The 14167-nt window shown below is 43.8% G+C and overlaps 1 protein-coding gene across 2 annotated transcripts in view; it reads right to left on the reverse strand.

Annotated features, from left to right (window-relative positions):
- The window catches only part of atp13a3 (ATPase 13A3), a 36967-nt gene that overhangs the window by 11621 nt on the left and 11179 nt on the right, over positions 1 to 14167 (reverse strand). For both annotated transcript variants that reach the window (XM_066647105.1, XM_066647104.1), the window contains exons 3-22: positions 9589 to 9679; positions 9015 to 9188; positions 8360 to 8539; positions 8030 to 8100; positions 7833 to 7916; positions 7254 to 7323; positions 6756 to 6890; positions 6302 to 6374; positions 5776 to 5907; positions 4799 to 4981; positions 3446 to 3603; positions 3003 to 3191; positions 2501 to 2562; positions 2182 to 2332; positions 1569 to 1685; positions 1427 to 1444; positions 1190 to 1343; positions 982 to 1102; positions 668 to 792; positions 94 to 266 (exon numbers count right to left, since the gene is read on the reverse strand). In XM_066647105.1, the coding sequence (XP_066503202.1) occupies positions 94 to 266; positions 668 to 792; positions 982 to 1102; positions 1190 to 1343; positions 1427 to 1444; positions 1569 to 1685; positions 2182 to 2332; positions 2501 to 2562; positions 3003 to 3191; positions 3446 to 3603; positions 4799 to 4981; positions 5776 to 5907; positions 6302 to 6374; positions 6756 to 6890; positions 7254 to 7323; positions 7833 to 7916; positions 8030 to 8100; positions 8360 to 8539; positions 9015 to 9188; positions 9589 to 9639 (2421 nt within the window). In that variant the 5' untranslated portion in view covers positions 9640 to 9679. The remainder of the gene's footprint in view (positions 1 to 93; positions 267 to 667; positions 793 to 981; positions 1103 to 1189; positions 1344 to 1426; positions 1445 to 1568; positions 1686 to 2181; positions 2333 to 2500; positions 2563 to 3002; positions 3192 to 3445; positions 3604 to 4798; positions 4982 to 5775; positions 5908 to 6301; positions 6375 to 6755; positions 6891 to 7253; positions 7324 to 7832; positions 7917 to 8029; positions 8101 to 8359; positions 8540 to 9014; positions 9189 to 9588; positions 9680 to 14167) is intronic.

The following is a 14167-nucleotide window of genomic DNA, read 5'->3' on the forward strand; positions in this document are numbered from 1 at the left end:
AATTTTTAACCAGTAAACAGACATCTCCATTGTGATGTCGTGGTTTGAGCAGTTGCAATAACAGTATCTGTCCAGCAGAAGGTGCAAACTGACCTCTAGTGTAGTGGCCTTGCTGGAGTGCTTGCTGGGCTGGTCAGCGTAGCGCCAATTGATCTTGGCTGCCTGGCCGTCTTTGGGGGGCAGGGCATCCGCGATGATGACTCGATCCTGTGGAGGGATCATGCCACAGTCCCGTGCCACGGAAATGGCAGTCAGCATATTGTCACCTGTGCAAAACAAAGAGATGACTACATGTAAAACATCAATAACAACAGCATGAGTAGCTAAAAAAAGGCCACATCCTGCTGTCCCTCATGACACATTGTGGGTAATCTACAGGCTGAGAAGTACAGCTCAGTCTAATATTGTGATTACTATTACAATGGAGCATTGAGCTTCAAATGAACTTTGGAGCTCTTTGTCGGTAAGCCAGAGTGGAGACCTTTATTGCTCAGCATTCCAGGAATACCTAATGAACCCGGTTAGAGTGGCATTAAGCTGCTGGACTCCACACACTCAAAAAACTCCTGTCTCCTGTCTCTTGCTTCATAGCTTGCTGAGAGAGGTGAATAAACAGTATTTGTAGAAGGAGGACCATTCTGAAAGGTGTCAGTCTGTGTTTTTGTACCTGTAACCATGACTGTGCGAATGTTGGCCCGTCTGAGGTCCTCCAGAATTCCTGGAGTCTCAGCTTTCAACTTGTTCTGCATGATGATCAGACCCAGAAAATCCATGTTGGTTTCGATATGATCCCTACGGATACAAATCACAACACTTTAATACACCCCATAACCAACAGCGTAGCGAGTATATCATCTGTGTTTAATAGATCATTAGTGTGGATTATTACTGTAAATTCTGCCCTGTGATTGGCCGTAGCGGAATATAAACACTACACCAGTATGAATTTTCTACTTGAGACCAGTGGGTGCTCTCCAGGACCTGTTAACATTCTGAACTTTATGCCAGGTGAGCTTGGACTCCAGTCGTCTGTGTGCCAGGGCGATGACACGAAAACCCTGCTTTGTGTAATCTTCCAGTACTTCTGAAAAATCCAGTGGCACTGTGGAGAATTGTGCAAGAATTCTGAGTCAGAAACAAACAGACCTAAATAAAACAGCACTTCATCAACTTCTCCAATTTAACTGACCAGTCTCCTTTTTGCATAGACTTGCCACCACTTCTGGCGCCCCCTTGAGGTAAGCATCCATCCGCTTTTCGCCAAGCCGCCGGGCCACCACACTCATCCTTTGCAAGGCGGAAGAGAAGGGGAACTGCCTCACGATTCCGATCTCGTAAGTTACCTGCAAGGGACAAAACTTAGACGCTGACCTCCACAGTGTCATCCAGCTACAAAACGAACACAAAGACAGTGGCGGTTTCCTACCGGCAGCTCATACAGCTCCTATAAAACACAGAAAGAAGGAAGAGGATTAATAGATTACTGTAATCTGCCGCAACTACATGATAGCCATTATATACACGTATATTCTCTTTACGTGCATCTAAGAAGAAGCACAAAAACGCACCATGTCCTGCTCCAGTGACACGACCGGTTCTGGAAGAAGCTGCTTGGGTGGACGCACTACGGTGGGCATGATGCGGTTATGGAGAGATGTCTCCTCCTCTGTGGCTTCCTCGAGAATCTGAGTAAAATCAATGATGGATAGTTTACACACTGTAAATCATGTTTAATTTCTCTTCCTGTGCATTGTAGCGTCCCATTGCCGATGACATGTAATGGATTGCGAATTTTTGGGGCCTTGAACGTGTGTACATTTTCCTTGTTTGCTTGCACAGCTGCTTTGTAAAAATAATCCCCATTGATGTAAAAAGGACAGAGTGTCTTTGGTGTAAAGCACTGAATAGCAGTCTTGTGAAGCAGTTCCTAAAGGTATGTGAGTGACTGAGTGTGTGAGTCATTTACAAGCCAGTTCCATGAGGCGCGTCACTTCTAAAATTAAATACCGTACATAAATAGTCAATAATTTTGGACAACCACTAGCACGCCACAGATGTGACTAAAAAAAACGGTTTTCTAAAACCAAACTATTTGTAAAAAAAAGACAAGTTTAAATCCACAAGGCTCTCTGATCTATGCACTCTAGCAACAGACCACAGGAGGAGTGATGATCTACAAACCCAGCCAGTGGCTTCAAACATCTTCAGGTCCAAGGGGTCTCCAGAGAGCTGACCGTCAATCTTGGTGAGAGAGTGGCAGGTCGCCATAGAAGCCACAAAATGAGACTTCACCAGACTTTCCTTGTAGGCATTCTCCTCTGTGTGATGGAACCTAGGGGGCAAAAGAAATGCATATCAGTAGAACCAAGATATACCCAACCTTAACCCTAGCCTTGTTATTTATCACCTCTGCTGTAATACATGTGGAGAACCAGTTTATACAGGGGACAAAAACATGAAAACATAAAAATGACCACTAAATTAGAATGACCAACCCTACCTTCCACTCTCGGTTCTCTGCACTCCCCACAGATCCAGACCGTCCTCCGTGAGCGTGCCCGTCTGGAGGAGTAAGACAGAGTTATATACACATGCTCTCAGAGCAGAGAAGGTTGTTTCCAGTCCTCCTTTGTTTGTGGCAGCAGTATGTCAAAATGTTATTAAACAGCCTTCCATAGGTGAGTCTGTATTTGAAAGGGCTATTTAATAAGTGACTGCACATAGCAGAAACAGTTCTGCTATTAAAGTAAATCAGGCATATGAAGTAATAAGATGAAGGCCGTCAGCACAAAATCTGCTGTCACACTATAAAGCTAAGCAGGCAAGTGATTTCAAATTGAGTGGGAAAAATGCTGCAGGTTCAACTCCCTGAGGAAAGCTAAGTATACAAAGTACACGTGGTGGAAATAACAATCTTAAACAACAGAATTCTGACATGGAATACGTGCATTACATGTACACAGATAAGTCCATTTTGAGGTGGTAACATTGGTCAAGCTCACCTTGTCAAAGCAGACGAGGTTGAGCTGGCCACAAATATTGATCCGCTGTGGGCTGATACAGAAGATGCCAAGTCTCTTGAGGCGCCGCTGAGCGTACACAATGCCCGCTGTCATGGCCGCGGGCAGAGCGGGGGGCACTGTGATAGTGATAATGTCCAGAGACTCGATGATGATGGTCTTTGCTGGAACCTGTGAAAGAATGAATGCTTCAGTGAGATGAAGGAGATCTTACAAAACAAAGCATTTACTTCTAAAATGATTGTAATGTTTTATTTCTTCTGTGTTTCACTGTGTTTGTGGTTCTACTGATTGCCCCCCCCCCCCATGGGTTGGCATAAAGGTCAAGGTCTAACTTCTATAAAGCTGTAACCAGAGATCAAAAACAGACTTCTGAATGAACTACTCCTTTCAGTTTACCACACTGATGTTGGTAAAAGCATTACCTCATTCATAATGCTCAGGGCGATGGAGTAGACAAAGCCAATGCCAGCCACTCCCACCAGACAAAGCAGAAACAGGTAGGCATCTCTGTACAGCTTAAAGTCTGTGGGCTTAGGATACAGGATCGAACGAACCAACTGGCCCTTGGCTGTACTGAATCCTGAAAGGTAAAAAAAAAAAGACACATGAAACAGCACTGTTACCACTGATGTGGTAGAAGTTGATTTTTGTTGTTTCTTTTTCCCTTTACTTTTTAAGACGGAAAAGACAATTCAGCTTTTTAACTGAAACATGGGCAGTTCGTTTCAACTCAATATCTAGGGCAGGTTTGGCCTACTCTGCAGGAGCGGTCACAGTAGGTCAAGCAACAACAATCTGAGACTGGACTACAATAACAGAGCAAGTGGAAGAATCTGCTGGAGTTGTAGCTAATGAAAGAAACAAAGCATTCCTTTGTTAAACACCAAGAACAGAGAAAACAACACAAACAAGTGCAGAGGTGACTAAGAACTGAGAACTAAACCCTTGAATGCAGAACACTTTTGAGGGAATCTCTGCAAAAACCTGAAAACAATTATCCAACGCATCCAAGATTTGAGTATAACTGAACATTTACATCTTGTTGCATCTTATCTGTAAATAAGATTGGTTTATAGCAGGAGTAAAAACTTCTGAATATTCAATGTAAATGAAACGAGCAAAATATTATGTTATACAGGGTGGGCCATTTATAGCATTTCTCCTGTGGTGTTGCTATCAGTGTGTAAAGAGTGGGAGAAGAGGGTTGCATTGACAATCCAACACAATGGGCAGCACTTTAAACACATTTTATAAGTGGTCAGAAACTTGTAAATAACTCATGAAAGAATAAAGTTATGTTAAAACCAAGCACACCATTGTTTTTCGTGTGAAATTCCCAATGAGTTTGATGTGTCACATGACCCTCTTCCCATTGAAAAAACTAAAGTTGGATCCAAAATGGCTGACTTCAAAATGGCCACCATGGTCACCACCCATCTTGTAAAGCTTCCCCCCTCCCATATACTAATGTGCCACAAACAGGAAGTTAATATCACCAACCATTCCCATTTTATTAAGGTGTATCCATATAAATGGCCCACCCTATACACTAGCCTTCTATACCTCTCTACAGAATATCATATTTACACCACGTAAACAGCAACTTTTACTTTCCCATTAAGTAAAAAAAAAAAACTCCCAAAAAACCCAAACTATAAAATCGACCAAAATGGAGATACAACAATTTGTTTTCCGACAGCGAAATATATTTTGTACTGTGTTAGTGCAGCAGAGTACGGTAGAACAATTGTCTGATTATGTCTAAAGCCACTCACCAGTCCTGACCACCACAGCTTTGACCAGTTCTCCTGAGTAGAAGCGGGTCTGGATCACGTTGGTGCCACAGAACAAAGTGTGTCTCTTATGTTCTTCCATGTTGTACACCTGGTCATCCCCTGCACCTTTCTCACCCAGAGAGGGGTTGGGCAGATTAGTCTTAGTGACGGGCACACTTTCGCCTAAAGAGTGAGAGCGAGAGAGAGAGAGAGAGAGAGAGAGAGAAAGAAAAAGAGAAAGAAATAGAGCGAGCAAGAGAGAAAGCAAGAGAGAGAGAGAGAAAGAGAAAAAGAGAAAGAAAGAGAGAGAGAGAGAGCAAGAGAGAAAGAAAGAGAGAGAGAGAAAATAAGAAAGAGAGAGAGAGAGAAAGAGAAAAAGAGAAAGAGAGAGAAAAAGACAGAGAGAAAGCGAGAGAAAGAAAGAGAGAGCAAGAGAGAAAGAAAGAGAGAGAGAAAAAGAGAAAAAGAGAGAGAAAAAGACAAAGAAAGAGAAAGCGAGAGAAAGAAAGAGAGAGAGCAAGAGAGAAAGAAAGAGAGAGAGAAAAAGAGAAAGAGTTTACGTTTGATATCAAACTACTTCTTGTGACACAGATTTCTGACGTTTTCAAGGATTCAAGGAGACTTTATTGTCATTCACAACACGTGGAACACATTCAGGTTCAGTGTGTGTCATGACCCTATCTGGGTTGAAATGACATGGTCTTTACTTGTCCCAGTTACAAAATGCTTAACCAATTACAGAGCTTAACCCTTTTCCTGCATTCCCAGAATAACGTTCCTGCAGTACGAACAGCAAAAAGCCACAGTATATCATTTTAATTATGTTAAGAAATAAACCTGATTTTCCATGTTGTTTCACCATGTGCTTCAGAATGAGATAAAATATTATAAATGAAATCAACCATCCAGGGAACCAACCTCTGGAAAGTTTTATATATATAACTCTGATGAGGTCACACCTCACAGTGGTCAGTCACCTGTGAGCATGCTCTCGTTGACAATGCAGGTTCCGCTGATCAGCACCGCATCACAGGGCATGATGGTGCCGTTGCTGGGAATGATGATGACGTCCCCAGGCACCAGGTCTGTGGACATGGCTTCCTCAATCTCTGTTTGACGAAGATGGGAAACGGGAAGAAAAGGAACAGGAGATGGAGAGAAAGAGAGAAGAGGGTGGGGGTTATGGGTGGTAAAATGGAGAGGGGTGGGGGGGGTGGAGGGTGGAGGAAATGCATCAGTACTCTAGACTGGCTCAGCAGTTCCCTCATTACCCATGCTCTTGTGAACAGCAGATTCAGCAGAACGCTGACTCATCATGGCAGAGACCACTGCACCAGCTGCCCTTCAGGCACAGGTAATCCAGCCTTGTAACACTGCTGTCAGGCCCCCGACACACACACACACACTTTCAGTACTAGAGCTTTGGGTTTTTACTGTACAGGTTTAGCATAAACACACTGTCTATAGGCAGAAAAGGACTTAAACATGGAGCATGAAACTTACCGTTGTTGGCTCTGCTGACTGATACACGAACAATACTGTGGGTAGCCACCATGTCATGCAACATGACGTATTGCTACAAAAAGAACACAATTTAGACATGCCCTTTGTTACACAAACATTACACAACTATAAAATATTGTTTGCACATAGTTAACTATTAAAAACTCATCACACCATCAATGAACATGTTCCCAAGTAAAACAGCCCCAATTTCACAATGTTTCTTCTATGTTTTGCAGTAGTCTTAGTGGAATATGGTTGGAATTTGCCTTACAAAGTTTACATTGAGTTCACCGTTTTGTAAAGCCTGAGCAAATGTGTGGTCTGGACTTTTGTGACCCCACTAAGCAGGTGTATATCTTCGTATGGGACAGAGACATAGTCAGGACAACCCCACGCATTCATGCACAGTGTGCATTACAGATTAAGAAAGGCTTACTACGGTCCTGCTCACCTTTTTGATGGTGTAGAGCGAGGTAGCTATTGATATGACTGACATGAACACTATAGCCATAGCGTAGTAGTAGTATTCGTCGGCACTCCATAGGATAACACTGAAGAGCTGGAAGATGTAAAAGGGGTTGAGGACCTGACAGGGAGAGAACAAAAGAGAGGAATGTAAATTCACAGTCAAGCTGTAAAAATGCATATAAAATGACCACACCACTTATTCAAACCTAATCCTTTCTGAACAGTACTGTATACTAGTGATCGACCGATATATCGGCCAGCCGATTAATCGGCCGATTTTTTATATAATCAAAAAAACCCATATCGGTTGATCACTACTGTATATAATATACAGCTTTGCTTGTCCATGGTAAGATGATATATAGAAAAATATACGGTAATAGATGCTAAAAAAATTAGCACTTAATGGAATTCACCAATTTTCTATTCCAAAGCACATTTGTACAACAACAACAACAAAAAAAAAACCTCACTGTTTTACCTCTTTAATTAGCAGCTTGAAAAGGGAAGGCACTTTCACAGCAATTTCATTCACTCCAAAAAACAACTTCCTGCAAAATGTAAACACAATAGCATATTACATACCATCCTCTGTTTATAGAACATGTGCTTTCACACCTGCACCCACATGCTGAACATTCCCATCAGCGGGATAACATTCTCATGCTGGTTTAATCCAGTCTGGTTTAGGGCAAGTTGGGGTCACATAGGTCGGATTTAGGCAGGTCACTGGAGGAAAGGCAAACGAGATGCTCATCCAGTACGATAGCCAGACCTACTATTGTGCTACACATGCCCACGCGAATCTCCAACGTGTTATTTTAAACGAATTCCCATTACATTTCTTTAACAAATCAATGAACAAATAATCTCTGTGCTGAAGTGAGTGAGTCAGAGTAGTGGTTCTCAAACCAGGTCTCAGGAACCCTAGATAATATCTAGGTGTCACACAAAAAACAACAGTTTTATCGTATGGAAAACATTCAAATGGGCAGGTGAGGTGTATTTGGCATCACAAAGTTTAGCATGTGTGGCGTGTGCCTGTGTGCGTGATTGTTACCTGTACTCCTGTTGGTCTTGGCGAAGACCGCCGCTGTGTTCCAAATAGATGCCAGAACATCGCACCCCCAGATCCTCCAGACCTCTGCCCTCAGCAAAACACAACAGTATTAACATAGGCCAAACACCACAACCACCCCAGAGGCATTCTCTACTATATTCACAAAGGAATGCATAAATGAAAAGCAGGCTGCTTACGTTAACACTTCAAAGTTCTGGATAACTTCATTCCAGTAGTACTTTGTGCTATGGAGTGTAAAATACCGGATCTGAGAAAAGGAAAGAACACAGAAAGCCCAGATTCAGCATCTACTCAGCAAGGTGCCTGAGCTAAGGATATTTAAAGCATTAGGGCACTTGCAGTTATCAAGTTACTTGTACAGACTGGTATTGTGCATATTTCTAATGCCTCAGACTGTGTAGGAGGGGTGTGACGTACACAAAATGATACTCCCTTTATTTTGTATGGTCTTTTAAGGCTCACGTGTCGATATATAAAAGTGTGTGAAAGGGAGGTGGTGTTTGTACCTGTACATGCTGGTACTCTGCGCATTTCCTGATGAACCCCTCAGCTGATGTGTCAGAGGGGTGGGGCGTGTGACCGTTGGCCATGAGGTTGGTGGTCTGAGAGTCCAGGCTGATGTAAGGATTCCTACCTGGGGCCAGCATCACACGCACTTTAGCCCGGAACCAGCGCTTGAACTCATCCTGGTGCACACACACACACACACACACCAATATCAAAGACAACGATGACTCACTCTACACTCTGAATGTCCAACTGCAAACGAGAGATGCAAAGTTATTTGCATAGAAACTACGCCACATTTAACTTATCAAAAAAACAACAACATTTTCTTAGTTCTATGGACAGAGCTTTTTAAGTTGCATGCAAAAAACGCCCAACTCTTCCTGCCTCCACCCCCTGCACGTGCACAAAATGTCTCTGGCTCTGAGTCAGACTGTGGCTGTGCTTGGTTCCCAGAACGTACTGTACAGACTTGCAGATGTAGTGTGGAACAAAATATTCTTTATTAGAAACAAACAAACAAAACAAGAAAACAAAAGCCCTGACAGAAATCTGTCAGAACCTTGTTCACTTGGTTATTATTGGGTGTGAACATCAAACCTTGCACAGCAGTGATGGTATCAGTATGATTGTTATTAGCCAAATAGTACGTACGGTACTCCTGAGTAGCACCATCTGGGCATCACGGACAGTGGTGCGAGTGCACGTGGCCTTCACGCACCACTCGGGCATCCAGTAGAGCAGCAGCAGCAGGAATCCCCCAGTACACAGCACCCCCACTAACACCAGAGCCAGCTTCCAACGGCACAGCCGGTACCCACTCAACTCCTGCGGAAGAGCCATGGACAGATAAATCTCACACAAATGTTTGTTTTGAAAGAGCACCGGCAGCTGGAATGTTGGAATGAACTGATAGGTGTAGTCTGTATAGATTTCAGAGACCATACAAATAGCAAAAAGATGGCCATATGGGCTGTGATCATGTAGAGGACAACAGGCAACAGTCTGCAGGAGACACTGACCCAACCATATTGATACACTAACATTACTCATAAAAGCAGACTGGGTGCCAGGCCACTAAACCATTCAACATGTCTATGGTGCTAAGCTTCAAATTAAACTACTTGATAGACGTTAATAAAGATCATTTGACTATATCTCAATGGTATAACTCAGGCATATTTATTGTTGTGTATATATGAGAGAGTTTTAGATGCAGGGACCTCACCATCTCATCCTCCAGCCCCTTATTCACAATCTTCAGCTCCTCCTTCTCCATTCTGCTGCACCTCCTTTCCTCTGGGCACGCTGCTGCTTACCTGCAAGCAAGCATAAAGCTATTAAACATTGTGTAAGAGAGTTTGAATAGTGCGGAACGCCTCGAAACAGCTGTCATATCATTGTGCTAAACCGATAGGCTCCTAACCTTAGATCACACAGTCACACACACACACACACACTTCCCGCCAGTCCCTATCCTGACCTCTACAGCTGTATGGCATGCTGAGAGCAATATTGGCTGTTTTTTAAAAAAGGTACAAAACACACTTTACACATTCATTCCCACGAAAGCACTTACAGATTTCACATTGAGGTCAAAACATGGCCAATTTCTTTCTCTCTTTTCTGTCTCCATTTGTATGATTAAAAAAGGTGTGAAACTGAGAGCAGAAAAAAAAATCAAAGCATTATCGACGTTTATATTGTTAAATGATTCTGGGGCTGTCAATGACTTAACTTATATATGATGGAGAACTAAAGCATTATATACCAGCATGATATTTTTGGTTCAGGGGCTTTTTAATTGTAGTTTCACATTATATTACAAAAACAAACACATCCAAGTACTCATTCATTATCTGTAACCCTTACCCAGTTCAGGGTCGCGGTGGGACCAGAGCCTACCTGGAATCATTGGGCGCATTGGGCGGGGACACACCCTGGAGGGGGTGCCAGTCCTTCACAGGGCAACACAGACACACTCACACCTACGGACTTTTTTGAGTCGCCAATCCATCTACTAGTGTGCGTTTTTGGACTGTGGGAGGAAACCGGGGCACCCGGCGGAAACCCACACAGACACAGGGAGAACACACCACACTCCTCACAGACAGTGTCCCGGAGGAAACCCACGCAGACACAGGGAGAACACACCACACTCCTCACAGACAGTCACCCGGAGGAAACCCACGCAGACACAGGGAGAACACACCACACTCCTCACAGACAGTCACCCGGAGGAAACCCACACAGACACAGGGAGAACACACCGGCTCCTCACAGACAGTCACCCGGAGGAAACCCACGCAGACACAGGGAGAACACACCACACTCCTCACAGACAGTCACCCGGAGGAAACCCACGCAGACACAGGGAGAACACACCACACTCCTCACAGACAGCCACCCGGAGGAAACCCATGCAGACACAGGGAGAACACGCCACACTCCTCACAGACAGTCACCCGGAGGAAACCCACGCAGACACAGGGAGAACACACCACACTCCTCACAGACAGTCACCCGGAGGAAACCCACGCAGACACAGGGAGAACACACCACACTCCTCACAGACAGTCACCCGGAGGAAACCCACACAGACACAGGGAGAACACACCACACTCCTCACAGACAGTCACCCGGAGGAAACCCACGCAGACACAGGGAGAACACACCACACTCCTCACAGACAGTCACCCGGAGCGGGAAACGAACCCACAACCTCCAGGCCCCTGGAGCTGTGTGACTGCGACACTAACCTGCTGCACCACCGTGCCGCCCCATCCAAGTATACCAGAATGTTACCACAATTTATATTAAGCATTTTATTTGCTGAGATTCGAGACTTGAGGATTGCCAGCACTGTTGACTTGAGACTCTGAACCTAAGACTTGCCTGTATTGACCCAGTACATGCAACCTGCAACTCAATGACTTATTCCCACCTTAGAGACACATACACCAATGCACATAGTGCCAACGTTTCCCAGTGGCGTTTTAGTTGAGGGTACGGACACAGAAGATAAGATGACAAATATGTGATGACTTGGCACTGCTTGGCCTTGCAGTTTTCTTGATCAGGAATGGGAATATGACCTCACTAGCCAGCCACTGTGTGTTCGGTCTTATAAACCAGCACAACAGCAGAGAACAGGACAGAACAGAAAGGAACAACCAGCTCCTGAAGCTTCACTCATTTTTTGTTAACCTTCTTATAGTTTATTGAAAAGATACATATGTAAAAGAAACCGATCCACTCTTCGGTTACGTGTTACCTTCCAATTTTATCAATGAATTCCAAAGAGGAATGTGTTTCCCTATGGTGTAAAAACTATCCTGCCTGTCTCTCATATTGTCATTAAAGTACAGCAGGTGTTCATTCCAAACCACAACATCAACCCATAATGACCAAGCCCAGCAAATGGTGGAAATGTCACTGGAGAAGCCAAATGCCAGAGCTGTAGGGCAGGGCAGCTGAACCACACTAAGGGATCATACACACACTCAGTGACCACTGTGTTTGGCAGTCATGAAAACACCCAATATAATAACGGGTTTTATAAGCCCAGGAAGGAGTCTAATCTTTGTTTGTAACTTATGTTGTTTTGTTTCATGAGGATTCAGATATGTTTGCTCCCAGAAGACCGAGGCTGTTAGATTAATAACACAAATTCTCACAGTATATATGTTTGACATGAATCATGTATTTGATAACAAAATGGTGGGCTTAATAGACAGTGGACTGAAACATATGTACTAGTCATATAAGCGTTAAGGCATTAATAACATGTTAAACTTCTACAGAGACCCTTCCCCAGGAGCTTCCATATATTCCTCTGTACTCCTCTGTGTGGCCGTTTCACTGTTGTCACTGATATAGCGTGCGGACAAAAAAAAAGCCTGCAATTTGCAAAATATTTGTGATTAAATCCCACAAGGGGAGCAAGGGAAACTCTTTGAATGTTGCCTTTTATGTGTGTGTGCTGTCCTCTAGAGAGTGCCCAAAGCTGAAACCAGAAAGTGTGTGATTGTGAGTAAAGACCATGAGTGTTTAAAGAAGACTGAGACAAGGGAAACAGAAAGAAAAGAGTGCATGGGAAAAAAAAAAAAAAGAAAAGGAAAAAAAAAAAAAGTCAGTCAGTCGAGGTTCCTGGCAGGGCACGGTGCCTGGCCGCCTCAACAATAGGGCAGCAGCGAGGCAGTGTGGCGGCAGCTCGGCCCTGCTCCCTGCACTCTGCCTCTGGCCCTGATCTTATCTGGCCCCTGCACCCGCACAACACACCACGGAAAGGGGAAATTTAGCTTAGGACCGTGCCCTTCCTACAATTTTAAACCGGCCGCCCAGGCACTGCACGGCCACGTTCCAGTGTCATGCACAATTTATGAATATTGAGCAGAGCTGACCTGCAAGCTCCAGCCAGTTTTTTCCCTCTCCCTTCTTGCACAGCGGTGGATGAATGCAAGGAAATAAAGCAATTGTACGTTTGAGAAGTTGCTTGCTAGCTGTTCCACAAAGAATGCGGTAACTACCTAAAACGCCCCATGTTTTTCCTCTTGACATACATAATGACTTCCAAAAGAATTTGAATTGTAACACTGTCTAGAATTACTGGAATGCCACTACATAAATAAACAAAATAAACCACCAACTTTCACCGATACTATTCGGGCTACAGGGCGTCGATATCGGCTGATATTACCGCTCAGATTCACAGGCCTGTTGTTTTAATAACTTCATGACTTTGTGAAAGCTGAGTACAAAGACATCCAGAAACGCTGGGGATCCTCCCTCGTGTTGTTGTAGCAGGTCGGTGCTGCAGTTGTTCCTGGTAGCTTCAAGGACTTTATCGGATTTAGATCAGATGACTGACCTGAAAAGGAACAGTCCACTTCTTGGCTGTGAGCGACTCCTAGCTTGCCAGGGCAGTGCAGTATGGGTCAGTGTTCAGGTGAACAAAAGATGTTTTGAGGCATCTTCCAGAAAAACGAGCAAACAAGATCTTCCCGAAGACGTCAGCATTGATTCTATCACTTCAAACAGCAGCCATTACGTTCAATAAGGACAAATGACCTGGTTCCTGTTGCACCGAATGTTTCCATGTTTCGGTAATGAAGTGGTCTGTTTTGGATCATCAGGGGTTCCTTTTTTCCCCATCCATCTTGCTGGAGAAAATTTGTCTCGTCTGCCACTAGGAGTTTGTTCCCATCCTGACCAGACTCCTTTAAATACTTCTCAGCCTGCTGCAAATAGACGTCTCTGTTCCTGGCACTTAGTGGTTTCCTTCTTGTGGTACACCATTTGAGGTTCCAGTTTTCTACAAAGCCCTTGCCACATCTCAGCCTAAATATACACGACAGTGCTCCAAATCTGTAACACCATTGTTTAAGGTGTTTTTCCAAAACTGATGTTTACCTCATCCAGTGCAGAGCGAGGCTCAGCAGGTCATGGTTGTTAGTGAGGTCATTTTTCTTCGTAATCATGACACAGCTGATTTTTTCCACCTTAAGGCAGGTTAATTGACTTCAAATTAATACCAATGTTCTGGACGCCAATGTGTGTAGAGCTTAGAAGCAGTTAAAAACATGATCTAAAACAATTAAGGGTCTAAAAAGAACCAGAACTCCTTTTGGTTGATAATTAAAACGTTCAAATGTCTTCAAAAGAATGGGTCAAATCATTAGAAGTGAACAAGATGCAACAATCAGAATCATATGCTACGATATCGGCCGTCCAATCCTAACGCACTTGACCAACAACGCATTGAGGACACAAAAGTAGACCAGACAATGACGGTTGACTTCTTCCGA

Source organism: Hoplias malabaricus, chromosome 16 (assembly GCF_029633855.1).
Source record: "Hoplias malabaricus isolate fHopMal1 chromosome 16, fHopMal1.hap1, whole genome shotgun sequence".
NCBI classification, from domain to species: Eukaryota; Metazoa; Chordata; class Actinopteri; order Characiformes; family Erythrinidae; genus Hoplias; species Hoplias malabaricus.